Source organism: Saimiri boliviensis, chromosome 5, assembly GCF_048565385.1.
Source record: "Saimiri boliviensis isolate mSaiBol1 chromosome 5, mSaiBol1.pri, whole genome shotgun sequence".
NCBI lineage: Eukaryota > Metazoa > Chordata > Mammalia > Primates > Cebidae > Saimiri > Saimiri boliviensis.
This window is the reverse complement of record NC_133453.1, coordinates 117,028,505-117,048,402: the sequence shown is the minus strand read 5'-3', so window position 1 is coordinate 117,048,402 and position 19,898 is coordinate 117,028,505. Positions and strand designations below refer to the sequence as shown.

At 48.2% G+C, this 19,898-nt stretch overlaps 1 protein-coding gene across 1 annotated transcript in view; it reads left to right on the top strand.

Annotated features, from left to right (window-relative positions):
- MARCO (macrophage receptor with collagenous structure) overlaps positions 1–14,520 on the top strand; it is a 36,667-nt gene extending 22,147 nt beyond the window's left edge. Inside the window, exons 9-17 of the mRNA XM_003931543.3 lie at positions 1,650–1,748; positions 1,856–1,891; positions 2,387–2,485; positions 2,578–2,640; positions 11,018–11,062; positions 12,159–12,257; positions 12,815–12,859; positions 13,496–13,672; positions 14,244–14,520. Coding sequence (XP_003931592.3) covers positions 1,650–1,748; positions 1,856–1,891; positions 2,387–2,485; positions 2,578–2,640; positions 11,018–11,062; positions 12,159–12,257; positions 12,815–12,859; positions 13,496–13,672; positions 14,244–14,377 — 797 coding nt within the window. The 3' untranslated portion in view covers positions 14,378–14,520. The remainder of the gene's footprint in view (positions 1–1,649; positions 1,749–1,855; positions 1,892–2,386; positions 2,486–2,577; positions 2,641–11,017; positions 11,063–12,158; positions 12,258–12,814; positions 12,860–13,495; positions 13,673–14,243) is intronic.
- The last annotated feature ends 5,378 nt before the right edge of the window (positions 14,521–19,898 follow it).

Below are 19,898 nucleotides of genomic sequence, written 5' to 3'. Positions count from 1 at the left end.
ATGAGATCTCTCTTACCCATGGCTTGCTCAATCCACTGCTGATGGCTGGGCTGTGCAAACCGAGGAAGACCTGACCCCAGTACTGCTGAGATTTTACCTAGTCTCTTCCCGCTAGTAAATAGATAAGCCACCAACGTGAAGTCCCAGGGGACAAGCCTATTTTCCTCACTCTGTTACTTAGCTACAGTTGGAAAGTTCTGAAGTCAGCTGTGCTTCCTTGGCCAGAGTCAGAGTGTGGTCCTCTGACTGATGTGACACTGCCCTCTTCCCAAAGCCATCCCCTTTGCAGGGAGTGGAAGTTATAGCAATGCAGATGTAGGTCCAGATCATTCTGAAGAAACCTTCTATGGCTCAGCAACGCTGTCACTTGATGGTCCTGGCCTGCAGCAAAGAAGGCACCGAAAGATTCCTCCAGGAAAACAGTTCTCAGTGCCTTCTAGCAGGGGCTGTTGGCCCCTTCTCCAGAGTGGACCCTTGGAACAGCCAAGAACAGCCTCCTCTGCTTTTTTGCACCTCTAGTTGTTATAGGACAACTCAGCCATAACCAAGTTCCTTAAGATTGCTCTGTCTTCCTCAAGGACCAACCACTCTTCAAGTATTCAGCCATCTCAAGGGGTCTGAGTCATAAGCCTCATGCCTCATGAATTCACATCACGCAATGCCAAGACCCAGGACTCTCCCTTCTTCCTATCCTCTTCAGATCTCTCTGTCCCCTTTTCTAAGTCACTGGAGAAGGCTGGTGTCGTGCCTGAGTCCTCCCCAGGTTCAGAATGATCAAAATCATAGATAAAGCAACATATGCCTTTTAACAAAATTGCCTGCCAATAAGCCTTTTTGAAAGCCTGAAAGGTTGCATTGTGGTGAGATATTTATTCCTCTTTAGACCTTCTCCCCACTCTCCCCACCCCCAGGGGAATGGAGTTGAGCACAGACACTCAGCTGATGGTGAACTTTGGCAGCCTATTGGTACCCTACATTGTGTGGCTGGCAAGGTGCAGGCAGTCCATCCCACAACCAAAGAAGTCACAGAGCCCTACCCCAGTGAGGAGTCTCTGTCAATTGATATGCACCAGGCACCAGCAAGAGAGGAGGGAGAGACAGAGGACTCAGAAGGGGACAGGCTAGTATGAGCCCTGAATTCTGATGATAAGTGGAAAATTTGAAATCTTGGGTACCAGGAGAGCCCATGTCTGCAGCGCTGGCAAGAATATGAGCTGTTGCAATGTTTTTCTCCCTATTGATGCCTCAAAGTTGCTATTCTCAGCCTTTGGAATCTGCTTTTTGGAATACTCAGGTTTCCATTTGGAAGTGAATTCAAACAATTGCCAAAATGCAGACACTAAAAGGAGCCAGACAGTGTCGGCTGAACCTGGGCTACTGTCCCTCCCAAGCGTACCAGGGCCTTCTGATGACTGTCAGCCATACCAGGTCACCTCACCAACTTTTCATGAGTTTCTGTCATGTCTCTGGGGGCAAAGCGGTGAGGTCCTTGAGGGCAGCGGTCATGTCTGCCACTCGTGGGCACCAAGTAGGAGCACAAGGTGTTTAGGGTTTGGAATTTCAGTGGAATGGAGGAAAGTGTCAGACAGGGAGAGGGTGGCCTGATTGGATCTCCTTTCACACCTGACCGAGACTTTTTGTTTTTTCAGGAGGCAAAGGGGACAGGGGCATGAAAGGAGATGCAGGAGTCATGGGGCCTCCTGGAGCCCAGGGGAGTAAAGGTGACTCTGGGAAGCCAGGCCCACCAGGTAAGAGGGCACGTGGTCACATCCAATGACCTCTAGGTATTTCCATTTTTTTCTGGCAGGCTGAGTCAAAGGGAAAACAAATTCCTAAAAGTTCTTTTTCATCTTAGGTTTGGCTGGTTTTCCTGGAGCTAAAGGAGATCAAGGTAAGAACTACAGGAATCTGGGCCTCATCTCAGCTACCGCTGACCTTGGCAGAGTGAAGTTGGGGACCCGACTCCACCATCTTTTGCTTCATTGTAGTATTCACCCAGAGCACGTGGGGTTTCTTAAAAACCTGGCCCCAGCTAAGAGGAACAGGGCAGCCAGGGGTGGGAGGACAGGCCTCACTGATGTTTCTCTCTAGACTTCACCCCACTTTGCCACCCAGGGGATGGCCTTGGACAGTCACACCCAGAGCTCTTAGTAAGTCCACAAGTCCCAGACCCTGCAGATGGAAAAGATTAGTAAGTTGCTGAGAATAATTTTCCTCCTACTAAGAGGGCTAGCTCATGTCTTCTAAAGAGAGGTGTTAAAGCTGCCAAGGGGCCTGTATGGTGTTAAGAGGTACGCATCTCACTGCTGAGGACAAGCACTTGGGGGTTGGGCAGCCAGACCCTCTGCCAACCACCACAGCCTGGCAGTCACTACTTACCTTTTAGGACAACCTGGAGTGCAGGGCGTTCCAGGCCCTCCTGGTGCAGTGGGACGCCCAGGTACCAAGGGTGAGCCGGGCAGCATTGGCTCCCCTGGACTAACAGGTGAGGTCCTGGGTCCTGTGGCGGGCATGGGAGTGATGTGTGAAGACCCATCTAGTCCAGCCCTTATGCCATCTCTGGTGTCTGTTGTCCAGGACTTCCAGGGAGCCCCGGGAGTCCAGGAGCTGCAGGCCTGAAAGGAAGCAAAGGGGACACAGGTAACGGAGGGTGCGGGTAAGTGAGTGGGTGGGCTTGCTGGGCGGCAGGATGGATGGGGAGAAAAACTGGCTCCTTGTAGGCCCATGGAGGACACAGAGGGTCTTCATGCCTTGGCCTCTGATGTTCCTGGTTACAGAGGGCAGTTGTCCCTACCAGGACCCCCTGAGCCCAAGGGCCTAGGGCTGTTATTTCTCTGCCCAGGTTCATGAAAGGCCTTGAATGCCATGAGAAAACCTCTATCATCAGGGAGGAGAGCAAAGCATTTTGTCCATACCTTCGCCCTGGTCTGCCTCCCAGCTGTATGCTTCTGCTCTCTCCTGCTGGCCCTTCACTGGGACACCCAGGAGGGGGTCCAGGAGTCTGGATTCAAGCTGGAGGATCTAGAAAACTTCTTGTGCATTTTCCTAGGCAGGGCAGGCTGGGAGCACTGACCCACACTAACCAAACTCACAAAGACTAGTTTATACCATAAACCCAGTAAGTCTAGGTTATGTGCCATCATGTCTGTTTAGTCTAGGTCGTAACCCTTATGCCAACATAGTCTACTTTATAAGCCAGTTTGGTCTAGTGGCTGAGTAAATTCAGGTACCTGCAGTGTGATCACTTGGTCTAGAAAGTCCAGACCACTGTCACAGTGCATAAGACCAGTTCCTGCCTTCCTGCCCTCAGACATGCAGGGTAGTGCAGTGAACAGAGACACTGTTGCCAGATGGTGAGGGCACACTCTGATTGGCTATTTGTATGGAGAACTGTTGCATACATTGGAAAGCTAGGAGCAGGCAGGAGGGGCTATGGGGAAGGCAGGGTTGTGATATAAAGCTGCATGTATGCCAAGGGCATCTGTAGACAGTCTGCTTCCAGCCCCCTCCTCTGCCTGAGAAGGTCGTGCTTGTGTCAGACAACCTGGATGCCCTCACCCCCGTGCTGTGCTAGAGACCCACACTGGTACCTGGTACTCCACAGCTCTAATCGATTGATTGATTCATTTATCACCACCTCCTGGCAAACTCTGGATTCTGGGTCTGAGCTTTTAGGTTTTTTTTTTTTTTTGAAGGTTGTTGCTAGCCATGGCGAAGGCAGCTTCTACAACCTCTTTATCCTTTTAATCTGTCCAGCCTCACAGCAATTGTGGTTTTCATGGATAGCGTGTTGGTATGGGAGAATCCCTGCTACCTGATCCCATGTGGATGCCACCTAAAGGCCATCAGCAAGGTCTCACCATGGGAAGGGCTCCATTGTCAGGCATCCTTGATTTGTTGACTGTCCGTTTTGATCTTATAATTCCATCTTCTCTGGTCCCCAGTCTCAGAGTCCACATGAGACCTGATGCTTTCTTTCCCTGAGCCTTCTGTGTGACTTCGTGGAGATGATTACTTTCACCTCTCAGCTGTAAACGGTAGTCACCCTCTGCCCCAACCCCCACCGCCAGACTAATGGTTCTTGACTAACCAAGAACGTTGGAGGTAAAACATGATTTTACCCACAGTGAGCATTGTGCTCACTCCCCAAGCCCCAAGTCTGTGCCTTCCACAGTCTGAGGGTAGGGAACCCTGCCCTGCCCTTTGCATCCTGAGAGAATTTGCAGAACAAGAGCAGCTCCTGCTGATGAGCATCTTCTTGACACCCAGTGGGACAAGCACTCTCCATAGTGCAACTTTACAGTCAAACATCCAGTAAGAGATGTAGCCAGGTTCAAATCTAGGCCTGGACAAGCCAAAACTTGGAGTCCTATTAGTACAGTCTATCATGAGGGCTTTCTCCCCGGCCCCACCATCGGGGCATGAGGATGAGTGACACCTCCTCTCTTCAACCCATTTCAGAACACATCAGAGCAGAAGGTACAGCTTGTTCCACTCTTAGGAGGAAATGTGAAGCTCTCATGCCCCATCATGGCTCTTAGTTATTTACCCAGGACCCCACATGCGTTTTAGCAAAAGATTTTTGGCCCGTAGCTTGGGGATCATTTTAATTTTATCATCGTTGAGACCTTGTGTATCTGTTGAGCACCTTTATGGAGTTCTCCAATAATTAGACCTAGTGGTGAATACCAGCCAGCAAATTCTATGGGTTATCCCTTAATTCTGGCTGACCAAGTAAACAGGAAGAGTTACATTTCAATTTGGGGCTTGTGATAATTACCATTTATCTAAAACTGCATAGGTTGCCCGCCCAAGTCCAAATGTTTGCCTTGACTAAGTAGCTGACAGCCCAAATGGACATCTCAGAGGGGAATTCCAATAGAGCCGTAATCTGGCTATTCTAGCCAGGTCTGTAGATCATCCTGGAATCATAGGCTAATAAGCTTCTGGAGAGATTAGATTTGACAACTTCTGAAGTGGGAAAAGGGAGGGCAGGTGGAGAATGGGAGCCCAATCTCCCCATCATGGAAGACAGCATATACTTGTCAATGTCAGGATGTCAGTAATCCCCACATTAAAGCCACTATGGTACTTGGCCAATTTTGATATATCAAGCCAGTTCCAAACAGACGTATTTCCTATTTTGTAAATAAAATCATTAATCTCTCAAGAGAATATCTAGCCACTTTAGAGGAAAACAGAAAAATTATAGTGCGTTGGCCTGACCTAGGTGACAGCTAGGTTTCATTACTGCACATTAATTATTTAAAAAAGATGAGTGGTCCATTTGTTATTATCAGTGCCTCTGGGCCAGGCATTGTGCTTGGGTCTTAACTCCTATGATCACACTGAATTTACTATTCCTACTTTAAGACCAAGGAAGGAAAGGCTCAGTGAGAGTAAACCCTTTGCTCATGGTATCACAAGGAGCATGAACTGAATTCAGAAGTGAATCCCAAAGTTTGATTCCAGAGTTGTACTTTTCCATATTTGGTTTTACAGAAGAACATAGAATGTAAGACTTGAGAGAAATCAGTTACTTTCACCCAATCCCCACCCCAGCCACACCTCCCAGTCCTCCATAAATGAGTAATTCCTGGCTTGGTCACCAAACCTTTCTACCTGACCACACACTACCCCATTCAGGTGAAATTCTTCCTCCTGTTTGCATCTCTTGAGGGAGAGGAGCCAGCTCATATTGAAGAAGACAAAGAGAAAATGCCTTCCATTCTGCTGGGAAGATAACCTCCACATTTTATGAAGCAAGGCATCAAACCCTGCAGAACCTTCTCTCTGGGTCACTTTTCTTACCTACTAGAAACAGACCCTATACAGTCTCTGTCACTTAGGTTTTCTAACGTTTTCAGTTTCAAAGATTGCAGAAGAATAACCCAATTTTAGCTCTATGTCTGTTAGCTATTTTAAAATACTATTTGTTTATAAATAAGGAAGGACTTCAGCTTGTAATCATGACATTTCTCTTTTTACCATTTCCACCTCATGAAATGACGTTAGAAGCAGCTAAAACATTTAAACTCCAAAACACCAATCTGGTTGAAAATTCTTTATCTCAATGACCTTTATGTCTAAACTATAACAATGTGAATTTTTCATGCCCTTTTATTTTCCTCTTGGGGCAAAACTGAAGTGCAAATAACTCAAAATTCATTTTCTCATCTGTATTTGAAGATGTTTTACTTTAAAGATAAGCCAAAAGAATCATCCATAATAGCAATTAAGCCCTATAGCATGAATATAATTTCTCAGTTAATTCCATTCCTCATATCTAAGTACTGAGGTAGTCCAATAATTTATTAAATTCTACTAAGTCAAATCACTAAATTGTCACTTATAAACTCTTCCCTATTTTTCTCTAAGTTTCTTAGAGAGCTCTGCAGAAGTCTACACATAGCCCAGTTTTGAATCCCTTATCCTCCACCTCACTTCTTACCACAAGGTCGATTTGTCAGTTATTAGCTCAATCCTAAATTTGCCAGGTTGCATCTAGCCTCCAAGTTGGTGTGGCATTTAGGAAAGTTTCCCAGCTGGGTGCAGTGGTGCACGCCTGTAATCCCAGCACTTTGAGAGGCCAAGGAGGGCAAATCACAAGGTCAAGAGATCAAGGCCACCCTGGCCAACAGGGTGAAATCCCTTCTATATTAAAAATACAAAAATTAGCTGGGTGTGGTGGTGCATACCTGTAATCCCAGCTACTTGGGAGGCTGAGGCAGGAGAATCGCCTGAACCCAGGAGATGGTGGTTGCAGTGAGCCAAGATCAAGCCACTGCACTCCAGACTGGGAACAGAGTGAGACTCCATCTCAAAAAAAAAAAAAAAAAAAAAGAAGAAGAAGAAAGAAAAAGAAAGTTTCCCCAGCCAGGGCAAGACAGCAATGGCCCCCTCCCTAGAAAACATTTAAAAATTATCTGAACATAGTGGCATGTACCTGTAGTCTCAGCTACTCAGGAGGCTGGAGGAGGAGGAGGAGGAGAATAACCTGAGCCCAAGAACTTGAGGCTGCAATGAACTATGATTGCATTACTGCACTCCAGCCTGAGCAACAGAGTGAGACCCGGTCGAGAGAAATATAGAGAGAGAGAGGAGAGAGAGAGAGAAAGGAGGAAGGGAGGGAGGGAAGGAGGGAGGGAAGGAGGGAGGGAAAGAAACAGAAAGAGAGAAAGAAAGAGAAAAAAGGAAAGAAAAGAAAGAAGGGAAGGAGGGAAGAAAGGAAAGGAAAGGAAAAACGAAAGGAAGAAAAATTTCTTAATGTGTTGGAAATTTCTACATTTAACTCAGAATCAGAGATCTGAGCCTCAACTTGAACTTACCACTGACCAGCTGGGTGACCACAGGCTCAGTTACTTGATTTTGTTGAACCTCAGTTTCCTTTTCTGTGATGTGCAAGCAATGTAGAAGAACACCAGGTCCCTGACAGTTTCACAGCACTCTGGGTTTGAAACAAGCAGCTTTCCTGGGAACAGGAACAATGGAAGACTTTAGTCAGAACACCAGCTCAACACTAAATGACTGGAAGGCATGTGTTTTCTAAATTAACATACTTTTCTTGGGGGAAAATTATTTCTGTAAAAACACTTTGCAAGTAAATATTTGGAGCCCTGTCAGCTTGATAAGCTTGTGATACTCAGGGAAAGCCAGTTTGCTTATGGTTAAGAAGAAAAATCCAACATTCATTTGCTATCCAGTGTAGTTTTACAACACGCAGCTCTAGAACCTGTTTTTCAGTCATTTCTCCCTCTACCATGCAGGAGCTCATCTTAGCAGGATGCTGCCCTGATTTATAGTGAAGTAATGACTAGTTCCTCCATTGATTAGTCTATGAACAGCCACTCAGCCAACATCCTCTCAGAGTCCAGTGAGGTTTGGAGAGAAATCACACAACCCTCAATTCTAATTTCCAATGTCCATTAAACACATATTAGAAAGCATTTCATCAAGGTCCAGCCTCTGCCATGTGAACTGTGGGTTCAAACATGAAAGGGGGCTATGAATTCCCACAGAGACAAGGAAGGCTGCTCAAAGGAGGTGGGGCGTGAACTGGTCCTTCAAGAATAAGTGAGAGTTGTTTAGGGCTGTGCTACTCAAAATGTGGTCCCCGGACTTGCGGCATCAGCATCTCCTGGGAACTTGTTAGTTACGTGGATTCTTGGATTCCCACCCCAGATCTCTGAACCAATGACTCTGAGTGGGACCTAACAAGTTGTTAGCTAACAAGACCCACCCAGGTAATTCTGATGTATGATCTAGTTTGACTACTCCTCTTTCGGGGGGAAGAAATGGCCCCAGGGAGGCTGGAGATGTCTTGGGAACTAAATGGATGGACCAAGTGAAACTCCAGAGAGGCGTGAGCCTGGTACTGGTGGAACAAAGGTGCTTTCCGGGAACTGTGGGAGGTTGGGCCTGGATGACATCCCTGACTTCCCCATTCACTCCTATGTGACCTTGGATAACTCATCTAGCATCTCTGAGTGTGTATTTCCTCCCCTATAAAGGAGGGAGATCACACTGCCTTAGAGGGTGGCTGAAAGATCAAACAATGTAATGTACATAAAGTCCCTGGCACAGTGCCTGGCACAATACAAGCAGCAGAAAATGCTGAGTCCCCTGGAAGTGAGGAGCTAGGAAGGGAGAGTATGGGAAATGAAGAGGGAGGGTCAGGCGTGGGGCCACGGACCTGGTGAACAGGGGCTTTCCTATGATTCCTGTCTTTAGAGGGTGTTTGCTGTGCAGTGCTTTAGAGGGCGGTTGGAGAAGCGCATCTCTTTGGGTGGCCATGATAAACAGGGGGTCACAGTATCTTGAGGTCCCTTCTGATTTCCTGTATCTGAACAGCATTATGTCAAGACAGGTAGAGAGAAAAATCACATTCTATATATCTACGATGGTGACTAAGTAGGAAACGGCCCACATCCAGACTCGGCCCCTTCTGTCTGCGTCCCAGAGGGTGCCATGTTCTAAGCTCTCTACCTTAAGAGCGTGTCCCTAGAAGCAAGGTTCAGGGACCCCGAAATACTGTGACTTCCCTGGGTATGGACTGTTCCCTACTTCATCACCATAATAGACATATAGAATGTGATCTTTCTCCCCACCAATCTTAACATATGCTGTTCAAATGCAGGTAAGCTGAAGGGAAACGTATGTCGCTTCTGCTGGGCAAGCTCAGCTAAGCCTTTCAGGTCAATAGCAGACATTTGCTGGGTGCTTGCTGTGCAGCAATCCTGGTGCTCGTGTGTGGGCTCAACTCCAGTGCCTCAGGTGCTCCCACCTGGAAGGGGCACAGCGTCCAGTGACATCATTTATTCAGCACTGGCCAGGCATGGGGCTCAGCACTTGAAGCACATGATTTCATTTCAGCCTCGCTAGTGCTTTAGGAGGCAACAAGGAGCCTCAGAGAAAGAGACGGAGGCTCAGAGCAGGGACACCTGGCTCAAGGTCACAAAGTCAGTACAAGACAGAAGTGGACTCAAGCCCAGGCTGTCAGACTGTGGAATCACTTTGCTTTACTGCCTTGGGAAAAGGATATCATGCCTTGGGCGAGGCAGGGAAGGCTTCACAGGTGATGACATCTGACATCTTTGCAGAGTTTACGAGTTCTCCAGGTGAACCAAACAGGTGAGGCATTCTATTCAGAGAGACAAGTGTGTGCACAAATGGCCCTGGGTCAGCTGGGGCCTCTCTGCCAGGGGCTGACCTCTAAGGCACCTCCGTCTCTTTCAAGAACCTATCCCAGCTTCAGTTCTGTCCCCTTCCCTAAAACGAGGAACAGAAGTAGCTGCCCTTTCAGAATCTTCTAGTGCTTCCCACTTGTCCTGTTGCCCTGGTCTGCAGTGGCAGCTCTCAGCTCCTTGGCTCTCCAACCCTCCTCCCCAGGCAGCGCCAAGCCTTGGGCGGGATCTGAAATGTTCCGGAAGTCACAGTTTATCTTGCTGATTATTCCAAGAAGGGGCCCTGAAGAAGCCTGCCAGCCCCTTGCCTCGCCCTCCACTGACCAGCACACTGCAGGTGTTTGGGAAATCCAGGGACTGAAGTGAGAGGCAGGGCAGCGCAGGCAGAAACTTCCCCTAGGCAACTGCAAAGACATTGACTGAGCTCCCTGCTTGGCCGAGGGCACAGATATTTATGACTCACTGTTTTTGTTCCCCTCATTACCCTCTAGTAACTGTTACTTGATAGTCAGTAATGAGCTTGCATTTCCCCAAGTTTGTGCAACAGCCTTGAGGAGTCCCATTTCTCTGAAATAGAATGAATATTGGCACTTAAAATAAAGAGGCCATGATCTTGCTAAATGAACAAATTATTATTATTTCACAGTGACCTAGCAGGGTGCTGGGGACAGTGGGTCTTCCATGAAAGTTTACTGAAAAAAAAAAAAAAAAGGATGAATGGATGGAAGGAAGGAAGAAAGGGAGGGAGGGAAGGGGGACCTTTAACATTAACTACAACAGGACAATCATCAATGATTGTGGTTATGATTTTTCCATTTTCTGTATATTAGACTCTTTAGCCATGAGTCTTTAGCCACTGGGGACCACAATGAAATAAACCAACAAATACTTATAGAGCATCTACTATGGGCAAGGACCCCCACAGCTCCTGGTGGCCACTGAGTCCCCTCCACAGTCTTTTGGCCATGAAGATAACTTTATTTTTTGAACATCTCCCAATTCTCTTCCAATATAAATGCAATAGCAGGGAATGGGATTGGATTTAGACACCAGGTCAGGTTATTGGTGGACAGGGAAGGCCAGCGGTGCATCTGGGGTCTGTCTAACCCAGGCTTTCATCAGTACCTTGCTGTTTCACCCCAACACACCTGTTCTCATTCATCTGCAGACTGTCTCTTTTTATGATCTGCTGAAGAGGCTTTAAACCATCGTGGAGAACCAATGTATCTTTCCATCTGCATTAATCAGACAAAAGGTAGAAGTTGTCTAAGATTAAAAATGTCTAATATCTAAGTTTTATTATCTCCTCCCTCCTTTTTTTGTTTTGATCTTAGGACTTCAAGGACAGCAAGGAAGTAAAGGAGAATCAGGAGTTCCAGGTAAAGGGCTGGCTGCATTTTTATCTCTCAGAGTGATGACGGGGAAGAAGGTCTGCTTACTCAGAGGGCAGGTCTTGTTGACTTTGAATGTGCATCTGTGACCTTCCCCCAAAGTGGAGGTTAAGACTCCAGGGCTCTGTCACTCAAGCCTCAGATCTCTCTGCTGCAAAACCCGGGGAACAACAGGAACTCAGCATCCTGAGGGGTGTAGGGTGTGGGGCAAGGGCTGAGGAGGCAAAGGGTAAAAATGTCAGGGGAGCTGGGGGTGCAGGCAGAGCTCCAGGCTGTGCAGCCGCCATGGAGCTGTGCCCCTTCCACTCCAGTCCACGGCTGCTGCTTCCCCACCTCAGCTGTGGCCCCCAAGCCTTTCCTCTCTGCCTCCCACTGCCTCTTGCTGGGCTTTCTTATTCTTATCCCTACCTCCAGGGCCTGTGCTTCAGCTGGGTACTGAGCTGGCCCAGCTGCAGGGCATTTCTAGGCCTCTCAACAGCCCTGCCTGTGTGAGTGCAAAAGCAAGATTTTTCAGACACGTTGCTTGAGCACCTTTTCTTCCTCATAAGCTAGATATTCTACTACTTTTTTTTTTTTTTTTTTTTTTTTTTTTAATTTTTAGAGACAAAGTGTCTGTGTTGCCGAGGCTGGAGTGTAGTGGTGCCATGATAGCTCACTGCAGCCTTGGCCTCCCATGCTCAAGTGATCCTCCCACATCGGCCTCCCAAAGCACTGGGATTACAGGAGTGAGCCACTGCACCTGGCCTCTATTACTGTTTTAATTCACTGAAGGAGACATTGAGGCTTAGGAACATTCTAGCCAATTCTCCCAGCATAGCTGGAACTTCCACATAACTATGTAATTCCAGAAGAACCAACAACCTGTGGAATACCACCACAGCTATTTCAACCTGCCTGTTCTCAACAACATTCACCTAAGAGTTGAGAGATCAGTGCAGCCCCCAGTGGGACCAAAGACAGACTGAACATTCAAGCAGCCCAGCCATGGGGGAGGCCTGGCAGCTGAGGATAACTCATTTATTAAACAGCAAGGCCCTTGGGTCTCTCTTGGGAAGGCAGAGCTGACTAGTGTCTCTCCTCCCAGGCCCTCCAGGTGTGAAGGGAGAGCGGGGAAGCCCGGGGCTGGCCGGCCCCAAGGGAGCCCCTGGACCAGCTGGCCAGAAGGGAGACAAGGGAGCAAAAGGTAAGGCCTCTGCATCTGATTCCTTGGTTCTTAGGATTATGCTTTACAGCCAGTTCTGTACCTTAAAGTAGGAAAGGCCCTGTTTTAAGAGTTTTGGGGGTTTACAGAACCCAGGAGGGTAGAAGTTTATTTCTTTAATTGACAAGCCTTGCCCTGGGGATTGCCCTCAGCATGAAGCACACAGCAGTGAGAAAGGCGCAGCTCTAGCATCTGAGGCAGGAACATGAACGTGCGTTTGAAGCATGCCCCACAACCCAATGCCCCCAGGCGGTTTCCATAAAGGAGATGCACGCATCCCACACCATGTCTCTGACCGGACCAAGTGTCCCTCTGCAATCTAACTTCAACCCCTCTTGCTGTGGCTCAGGCCCGTTTCTTCCTGCTCATTCATTGACACCAGCAGGATGTCCTTGTCTCCATAATGCTAGGCCACAGGCGAGACCCAGGGAGAGTCTGACCACCCCCACCCCTCTACCTGCTCCCCACTCCTGCAAGTGCAGGCAAAAGGGTCCTGCCTGGGTTTCCTTCAAACCATGTGGGTTTCCTCCTCATGACAGGATCTCCAGGGGAGCAAGGAGTAAAGGGAGCCAAAGGTGAAACAGGTAATCACTATTTATATTCTCATTAATGTGGGCTTTCAAGTCAATTCTGTGTGTTGTGTTTTGGGGGGAAGAGACCTTGGTTCTCAAAGAAATTTCTCATTTTGGGGAAAAGTCCCTTGAATGGTCTAGTCCCTTGAATAAACCTGCCCAGGGCACACAGGCACAGAGCAGCAGTCTCCCTCCCCCGCCACTCCCTCCCTCTCTCTCATTCTTTCTTTCCATTTCTCTCTCCCTCCCTCCCTTTTTTTCCTTCTTTCCTTCCTCTCCCTCTCCCCTTCCTTTCCACTCCCTCTCTCCCTTCCTCTCTCCCTCCATTCTTACCTTCCTTCCTTCTCTTTTCTCAACTTTTCTTTTTTCTCTCCACAACGCATGACAAGACATGGTATATGCGATTTACAAACCAGCCACAGGAGCACCTGTGCCCTAGCCTTGCGCCTGCAGGCCCCAGGTGCAAGGAGGCTGCATGCCAGGTTGGGTTGGTGCTATAAAGTGGGATGTTCCAGGCTCTGGTGACATCTAAGCAGGGACATTTCTTTTCCTTAACTATAGAACCTTTAAAATGAAAACAAAGAGCCTGCATTTACCCAAGCCCCAAGGGGCCTTCCTCTCCTCTCCCACGTGTGTTTCTTCACCCAGGTGACAACTCACTGCCCGTCAGGATTGTTGGCAGTGGTAACCGAGGCCGGGCTGAAGTTTACTACGGAGGTAGCTGGGGGACCATTTGTGATGATGACTGGGACAATCATGACGCCGTTGTCTTCTGCCGCATGTTGGGTTTCTCCAGAGGAAGGGCCGTGTATCAAGTGGGACCTGGTAAGTGATTTGCTAGTCAGGGGTCTCTTCCCAGGGGTGTTGATGTGGCTTTCTCTCGCTGGTGGGGTGTTGACAAGTGACTCAATGTGGTTTGCCTTAAAAGAAAAGTATTAGTCCAAGCAACCAAAAAGTTCTATAGCACAGAGCTCCAGGTGTGTGTCCTTCCAGTTTGGCAACCCCACCAGAAAGATGAGCTGTCTTCACCAGAGCTGACAGTGAAGGCTGGCCTGGCTTTGGTCAATGTCCATCCAGCCCTGGAGTCAGAATGCCACACAGCTGAGGGTGTTTGCCAGGGGCGGCTCTCCAAAGGACAGCCAAGTTGCTGGGACTGGAAGAACAGAGAGAAGATGCAGGGCGGGCAAACACAGACATTCACTCCGACTGTCTGCAAACCAGCAACCCGGATTGACCAGCAGTCTTGGTTATGATCATCTTTAAAGAGAACATGGGAAGGGAAGAGAAACCAAATCAGAGCAGGGACTTACTAAAACTTGGGGGAGTTGTCTTTGGATGCTGGAGACTCGGCTGCTTTGTTTTGACTCTAATCCTCTCTTGCTTTCTCTCTATCAAGGCACTGGGCAGATCTGGCTGGATAATGTCCAGTGTCAGGGCACAGAGAAGACCTTGTGGACCTGCAACAAGAAAAGCTGGGGCTCTCACGACTGCAGCCACAGTGAGGATGCAGGCGTGGAGTGCAACACCTGACCAGGAAGCCCCTTCACTGCTCTGCTCCCAAGGTGTCCTTGGGCCCACACATGGGAAAGCAGAGGATCTCTGAGGAGTTTCCTGGGGAAACTGAGCAGCCTCTGGAGAAAGGCCATCAATAAAGCTCAACATTTCTGGCTGTAGCTGAGTGTCACTGTGTTCATATCTCCCATCCCCGTTGATGTGCCCACTCAATACACACATTTCATTGAATTCTCTCAGATCTACAGCCAAGGGAAAGTGGGGGTGGAGGTGGTGATGCAAAAGGTGAAGGTCACCTAAGGTCAACCTTAGTCTTGACCATCTCTTCAGTCTTGAGACATATCTCTCATGGTGAGCTCTCCCTCCCCCTTTTTGTCCTTCCCTGACTGTGACCTGGTAACATTCTAGCACACACGTGAACTCTCTTAGGCCCTGTACTGTGTGCTCTACCCTGACTCTGCCTGCCCCACAGGTCCTTGCTCTCTCTCAGCTCCCTGCCTGCTGGGATAAGCCCACTCTCCATGTTGCAAACCACATTGTAAGCCTGAAATCAATCTTAGAGTCTCACTGATCTTTCCTTCCATACATGAGTGGGATTTACAGATTAAGAGAATGGAAATATTTATCTGGAGTGAGAGTAATCAAAAAGGTTTTTTGAAGAAAGCACAATTTGAACTGGACCTTAAAGGGTGGGGAAGATGTGACCCCCCTCTTGGCATGCAGTGACTCTGTGGCTTCAGGACCTGTTAGCATAGAAGATTTTGTTTTCCTGAGCCTCTCCTGTGTCCCTTCTTGTGGCAACAACTGATCAACCATCTCAAGAACACAGAACACTTGGTGTCAGGTTTTAACTGAGGTCCGAGAGAATTAGTGGGTGAGTGGTAAGAAGCTGGAAGAACACTCCAGAAATCGTAGGGAGTTTCAACATGGCTTTATTCCTTCTCTGGGCACAGGTGAGCTGTGGACACAAGCTGTATATACAGCCTCAGCAAGGTAGTTATACCTTTTACAGGCAACAGTGGCTCCCAGCCAAGCACGAGCACACATGAATGGTTACATCATATGCCTTGCATGATGCGGTTCCATAACGTTTGGAGTTGTGCACCTGCACTCCAAACCCACTGAGTCATGCTGCGCTGACAGGCTGCCTCAGCCTATTCCTGACTAAATTGTAGCCAATTTCCTTTGCATTAGGGCATCACATTATATAAATAATATTATTCCCATTTTATAAATGAGCAAACTCAGCCTCAGAGTGGGAAAGCAATGTGGCATGCTGGCTGCACTCTGCTCCCCTTATATACATAGCACTAGCAATGTGACTGCAGCTCCTTTCCCCAGAAGCAAGGTCTGCTTCCCATACCTTGACTCTGGGCTGGCCTCGATACTTGCTTTGGCCAACGAAGTGGCAGAAGTGCTGGGAAGCAGTTTCAAGCCTGGGCCTCAAGGGACCTTGAACTCACTTGCTCTGCCTTGGAATCCAAGCTGTGTTATGAAAACAAGACTGACAGTTACGGGGCAGGGGCGCTGAGCACGTGGAGGGGGCCCAGTTGCTCCAGCTGAGGCCATTGTTCATCAGCTGGCTCACAGCTAACCACAGCTGCATTAGTGAGCCTAGCTGAGCTGGTCAAGTCCAGCCCACAGCAGAAGAACTATCTGACCAACTGACCCACAAACTCTTGGGAAATCACAAATGGCTGTGGCTTACCACCACTAGATTTAGGGGTGGCTTGTTATGCACAACTGATAAAATTAGTTTACAGAGGAGAGATACCTAAGAAGGGCAGAACTGGGAATCAAACCCAGGTCTGTCTGGCACCAATGAGATTGAGAGAAAGGAGGGTTGCTGCTGCTGGCTCCTCTGCCAGATGACTCCTCCCATAACTCTCAGGCTGTGCCAAGCTGAAGAAATTTCTCTTTCAGATCCACAGGGGCTGCCGTATGCACATGGCTGCTGTGTGTCAGGACACTGGTTTTGTGGATGATGATGAGGCTGAAGAGGAATTGGGTAAAATCAGTACCAAGGTGCCATCTGGGGCTGCTGAATGTGGGGCATGGCCTCCACATGATTCTGTGGCAGGAGGCTTGGCTGCACTGTCCACTTGAAATGTCTCCTCCCCGCTACTCTCCATTCATGGCTGTGGCCTGCAGCTCTGGGCAGACTGGCTGGGCAGGACAGAGATGGCGGGACTCTCAAAAAAAAAAAAAAAAAACAAAAACCCTGTGCACAAGCCCTCCTGCTGCTTCCCCACCCAGCAGGGAACCCCACAGGGCATTGCCCAGCAGCAGATCATAGAGGTGTGGCTGAGAACAAAAGTTTTGAAGTTCCACAGTCCAGGTTAGGGTCCTGGTGCTGCTGTGCAATGGCTCTGGCACCTGCTCAAGAAAGCCGTCCAGCCTCTCCAGGCCCAGTTTCCTTCCCTGTAAAACAAATAGTAACAGTTCCTTCCTCATAGAGTTCTTGTGAGGATTCATTGAAATAATAAGCAAAAAGACAGCATTTAAAGTGGTGTCTGGCACACAGTAGGCACTCAGCCTTCGTTGCAGTCACCCTTCAAGACTCTTCCCAGCTCACCATCCCCCAACACTGGCCCCACTGAGCCCTCTGCGCACTGGATCTTCTCAGGCCCTCCCATCAGCACCAGGCTTGGGAGGTGTAGGATGGTGAGTCTGTGGCTGGTCCAGAAGCCAATAGAGGTAGAGTTAGGCATGCAAGAGAAGTACTGGGGGTAGCACCTGTGAAAGGGAAAAGGTGGAGAAAGTGGGATGAGCAGAACTGTGATGCTGACACACCCCTGAATTGGCCAAATTCACAGGGAAATCCAGAGCAAGAATGGCCCTCTCAGAGGGGTCCTGGGGGGCAGGAGTAGCAGGCCCTAGTGCCTTTCCCTGCCCTGCTCAGTCCTGGGCCGGAGGCTGCCCCAAATGCACAGCCTTGGCTGGGGAGTGCCACATGGCAAAGGGTGTGGACAGAAGGGGTGCAGAACGAGACTAATGAAACAATCCGCCAACCCACAGAAGTACATGCGAGCTCTTAGGAGTATTGTGAAGAACACTGTGGAGTCACACAAATGTGCCTTCAACTTACGTAAATTCTGCTACCTGTGTTCAGAAACATGTAAAGAAAGCGGCCATTTAAACAGTAGTCTGAAGTCCTTTTTCGTATGTATCTTCTTTATTATAGGCTGCACATTATATCTTTACACATAGACATGAGTATACATGGTGCGCATACAAAACAGTGAATACTGTACGTTATGGATGACTTAAGAGGTTTTCCAAGGTACTTCACTATATTTGACTAGATGTATGAGCTGAGATTTGCTTCTGCTCTAGAGAAGAATGAGAAATAGGGAGTGGCGAACTGTAGAGGTTTGGTTAACTAAGTGATAGTACATTAAATGTAATTACAGACTCATAACTATTATAAACCATATTACAGAGGATGCTTAGAAACATGGGGAAGTATTCATGATATATTTAAGGAAAAATGTTGTCAAACAATATGTACAGAAAGATTACAATGAAACAAGAACAGTTGCCTCCTCCCTCACCAACTCCACTCCAGATTCAATCCAGCACCAAAGACCTGAGTCACCCTCAATGTTTCTTGGGTCTGTTCTCTTATTCCCCTCCCCCAACTGCTCCATCCCCAGCCCTTCCATGCCCAAGCCACACCATTCGTGGCCTAGAAGATTGCAATAGCCTCCAAACTGGTCTTTCTTCCTTCAGCTGTGCTCCCTTCTATCCATTAGACCAAAACAGCCAGAGGGACCTCAGATCTAGTCACTTCCCTCGTTTAAAACCCTTCCAAGACCACTTGCTGTCATTACAAGGAAGTCCCCACTCCCAGCCACAGTGTAAGAGGTCCTTGGTCATCTGGCCTTGATGACCTCTCATCTTTCAGATCACCACTTTCCTCCTACCCAGAATCTACTCTCCAGCCTGAGGAACTCAGTTCTCAGAGCACCTGTGGTCAGTCATCTCTCCCTCCACACTTTTTGTCCTGAGTCTCAAACACGTGGGTTCTGCTTGTATGATGGTGCTCAGCAAGGTCTGGAACTGCTCACTGTCTCTCTCTACTCCGAAGCAGGGGCCTTTTCTACCTTGCTACATCCCATTGTTGAGGATGGTGCATGGCACACACAGTGTGTGTGTGTGTGTGTGTGTGTGTGTGTGTGTGTGTAATAAATGAATTGTTTTTAAAAAATGTACACGCTGAGGGGAAAATTACAAATAAATGTAAGAAAACACACCAAAATGTTTCTCTTTGGTAATAGGATATGATTGATTTTAATTTTGTTTTTTGTAATTTTTCCATGGCTTAGGAGTTGTCTACCGTGAGTGTAAGTTTATAAACAGAAAAAAAAATATTGCCAGTTAAAGCAAGCGATGAAATTGCAATATGCATCATCAAAGAACCTAGAAACCTCCTCCTCCTGAGCTAGGACTTTCAGTCTTGGACGCCCTGGGTCTGCTGTGTGTCACTGGTGAACGGGCCCATTCCAGGACAGGCGGTACAAGGTCCAGAGAACAGTGATGCTGGGCAGACTGAGAAAATAAATGGAGCTGAAGATGGGGGGAAAGAGAAGGGGTACAGGGGAGAACTTGGCATTTTAGAGCAAAATATAATACATCCTGTTTGTATGCTGATGGGAATGACCCAGTAGAGAGGAAGAAATCAATAATTCAGGAGACAGGGCATAATTTCAGGAGCAGAGTCATTATGAGGACGAGACAGCAAAGGATCCAGAGCAATCGGTGGGAACAGGAATAGTTTTTCCAGTACAGCAGTAAGGAAGCCAAAACTATGAATAAAGATGCAGTCACCAGTGGATCTGGTGGTGGGAAGATGAGGGATGAGGGAGTTCTCATCTGAAAATTGCTTCTATTTTCTCAGAGGGCATGAGCCAAGGTCAGCAGCTGAGCGGATGGGGAGGAACAGGTGCTGGCGGGTTGTCAGGGGAGAAGGATCCAACTCTGGAGTGAGGAGGATATGCTGCTGCCTTTCCTGGAAGTGTCAGAGACTGTCAGGAGGCCATTCTTTGAGGGCTCCCCCTGTGCCAAGCACATACTCTCTCATGTAATCTGCAGAGCAATCTGCAAGGTAGATACTACAAGGACCCTTTACAGATGAGGAGCTGTGTGTTCACAGTTATACAGCTGTTAGGAGGCCGAGGCAGGATTTGAACCCAGGTGTGTGTTCAACGACAGAGATGAGTGATCCTTCACTCGTCCTGCAAAAGACACCTATGTAGCACCTTCACTTACTCCTTCTCCTTTCCACCCAGCTAGGCACCAGCTCTTGCCATGGCCAGCCTCCTGGTCAAGTCTCATTTCCCGAGAATGGAACATTTGGAAGCTCTAGTACATCGGTGGCTGCTGATAGTTTAATGTCCTAACCCAAGGGTTCGTCACTGCTTAATCCTGTGCCGCACCTGTTTTCCTTTGTACCTGTCACAACCGTGTCCCCAAACCTCACCATCTCACGCTTGCATCTTCCCCACTACAAGTTAGGAGATACTGTCACCACGTGCTT